Below are 3225 nucleotides of genomic sequence, written 5' to 3'. Positions count from 1 at the left end.
CCTTGTAGTCCTCTCCCCTTAGACAAGCCACCTTGGAAAAATGCTTACATTGGTCTACAAATGCACCAAGTCTGCTATGGCACCAGGATGTAGCATCACCCGTTTCAGTAACTTGTCTAACAAAAGTCACATTGTTCTTAGCGTTTTTGCACCACCTCTTGAGGACCAGAGTCTCTGGCAAAGAACCAATATCAATACCAACCAGACCTACAATTATGTAAACACAAGAGATCCCATATGACTCCATCCTGCGGCAATTACATTGAAAGGTTCCATTGTGCGGCCGGTGCAAGACTTGCCAGGTTGACTCCAGTCGGCGATACTTCTGTTTCACATAGCAACATGCATTTTCACAATCCTGGCGGTCGACAATGTAAAATCTTACAGCCTACTTTAGGGACTCTCAAAATCTGTAAAAAAGTTCACTGGTATACAGGGTTGCTGATGACCTCTCAATCTCTAGGAACTGTGTTTGAAGCACCGGGGTACCATAAAAGGAATGAAAGTCAAGCTCGTCCTCCTTGACTCTAAGAAAATCAACACATCTTTGAAAATTTGTAACAAAGTCCAATATCCCATATCTACTCTCCACAAACCCACCCAACTTAGCATGCAACGACTCGCACCGAGAGGTTGTCCTTAAACCTGCAAAGAATCTGCCCCTTATGTATGCGGTGGCCCATGACAACTTCTTTCTATAGAGGTCCATCACCCATTCAACATCTCAAACACCACACTCGTCAACCATCACCTCCCATTGCATTTCAAATTCATCAACCTCTATGTCAGCAAGCATGCACTGTTTGAATAATTGGGTGAAACGTGGTTGTGAGACATGAGCAGTGGCATTCCTTAGTAGGTGCCACGCGCAAAGTCTGTGATGAGCATCTGGAAAAACATGCATAATAGCTAGCCTCATAGAAGGATTCCCATAAGTTATAACTGCCTTCGGGGCCTTTCCCCGCATGCATTCTAGAAACTGTCTCCGCACCCATTTGTACGAGTCCTGTGACTCACATGAAACCATTGCTGCTACAAACACGCATGTCTGATTATGGTGATTAACTCCAAACAAAACAATGACAGGAATGTTATACTTGTTCCTCCCATAGGTCGCATCAAAGGCGAGGACATCACTAAATGCCTCATAATCTTCCTGGCTTCGACCATCACTCCGTATAATGTCACACATACGAGAACCCGCCGCTACCTCATACCTCCAAAACAGTTTCTCATCGTTTCTGGCAGCAGGTTCGAAAAAATACAGTGCGGCATTTACATCTCCGTTCTTCAAATCATGTTGCTTTCGAACCTCGTTGTGCATATCTTGCTTGGTAAATTTTACTAAGTTAAAGCCCCCAACCTACATCGTAAATGACTGGTATATCTTTGGAATGCTTATCCTAACTTGCCTCATGCTATTCATTTGAGCAATTTCTACATCAGACATATTCCTATGTGAAGGCAGATATCCAATAAACCTTTCTGAGAGTAGGGTGTGGTTATGATCATCCACAAACTGTGAAACAAACCATCTTCCATTAGTATGATTTTTCTTTATCCTCATATCTGCTACAGACCCACATTGCGTTATAGACTTGTGCTCTCTTTTCCTATCCAGCTTATCTAACCACTTCTTGTGCCTAAACCCTTGTCTGTTGCAAACAAAAGTGTATCTAACGATCTCTCCTTTGGCATTTTTACCCTCTTACTCTTCCTTATTGCAAAACCTTTTAGCCTACTATAACTCGTGTAGAATTCTCTTGCTTCCCCAGGGGTAAAGAACTTCATTTTCAATATATCTTCAATGCTGACATGACTTGGTACCTGAGCAGATTGAAGCTCTATGTCTGTTTGTGTCATATTTGGAAACCCTGCTTCGTCCTCTAAGATGCTCATGTCAAAAAGTGTCTCCTGCATAACAATTAACAATGCTACGATCACCCAATTTTAACTTATACTATTCATCTTCAGAATGACAGAAAACTAATATAATCCGAATCTGCAAGTTCTCCTCTATCATATACCTCATTCAAAAGCCTGTCCTCCGGGTCTGACATCGCCAATTCATGATTGGTTGATGTCGATATCGACTCATGATTTATGTTGTTCATCTGTTTCCTAATAGGCAGCAGGTGCTTCTTCTAGAAGATCCCCTCCCTTGTGGTTCCTAAGAACTTCAACAATTGCATAGGAAACAATAATATCCAGTCTCGCTGTCACAATCTGGCCAATTGATGCAACCCTGTTAACAAAGCAACTTATTGTAACATGTTAACACAGGAAACGCAGAGCTTCTACCCTAATTTCAATGCTTCCAAGAATACTTTACACTCACTACATCATTATTGGGAAAACCCACCCTATACAAACAACTACCCCACATTGATCATTCATATCAACAAATAAAAAGGCACACCTAATATATCTTAATAAAATGAAGATCACAAAATAAATGTCATAAATACAACTACGTTTGAGAGTAGGAGGAAAATGAATTTGCTATATAGTTCATTGCTTATTAGTCATTTATCAACAACCAAATTGCTTATGCACTTAAATAGCTCAAAAAGTGCTTCAACTTCACTGATAGTGATTGTGAAACCAAAATTTGTTGTAAGTTTAAATAACTAAACTGGCATGAAGGCTTAAGAAATAGAGATGTAGATAATTCCATACCAAATGTAAAACACGACAATTCTATTTTCCAATAACAAATAGACCAGAAGACCGGTAAAGCACATTAACCAACTAATTGGAATTGAAATTCGAAAAGTAAAAACTAACACTTTTCCTTTTAAAGTGGTGACCGGATGGATGGTAAATAACTTGATGCCATTAAAATCACATGTAGCTATTCTTAATCTTTTCAACCTAGCAATTAAAAAAGAGTTATGTGTTGAATAAATAAATAAACTAACTCTTTAATTAAGTTTATAAAAATAAAACAATTGTAAAAAATTAAAAAAATTACATTTATTTGCTGAATAACTAAAAAACTTCTACCATTGCTTCTCTACAGAACATGACTATCCTAACTAAATGCCAAAGTCCATCCTCCACTGCACACCAGTATAATCCTTTAACGTGAGTCAATTAATGTATCTAAAAGGATCATACCAATTTTTTCGAGTACACACCATGTCAATAATTCAACATAACACTGCCAACATATTTAATTTCTCTGGGTTAGCTCGAATACCTTAAATCTAGCCCTAAAAAATT

At 38.6% G+C, this 3225-nt stretch overlaps 1 protein-coding gene across 1 annotated transcript; it reads right to left on the bottom strand.

Moving 5' to 3' along the window:
- Positions 1–724: 724 nt before the first annotated feature.
- LOC127740649 (protein FAR-RED IMPAIRED RESPONSE 1-like) lies at positions 725–1324 on the bottom strand. Its single transcript, XM_052251921.1, has one exon. It carries the CDS (start codon positions 1322–1324, stop codon positions 725–727), a length of 600 nt encoding a protein of 199 aa, XP_052107881.1.
- Between the last annotated feature and the right edge of the window lie 1901 nt (positions 1325–3225).

This window comes from Arachis duranensis, chromosome 1, assembly GCF_000817695.3.
Source record: "Arachis duranensis cultivar V14167 chromosome 1, aradu.V14167.gnm2.J7QH, whole genome shotgun sequence".
Classification (NCBI taxonomy): domain Eukaryota; kingdom Viridiplantae; phylum Streptophyta; class Magnoliopsida; order Fabales; family Fabaceae; genus Arachis; species Arachis duranensis.
The sequence above is the reverse complement of the archived record's forward strand: the minus strand, read 5'-3'. Positions and strand labels throughout refer to the sequence as shown.

Excerpts from the sequence above, each read along its gene's own strand:
- LOC127740649 (XM_052251921.1), bottom strand. The coding sequence starts at position 1,324 with ATGCACAACGAGGTTCGAAAGCAACATGATTTGAAGAACGGAGATGTA.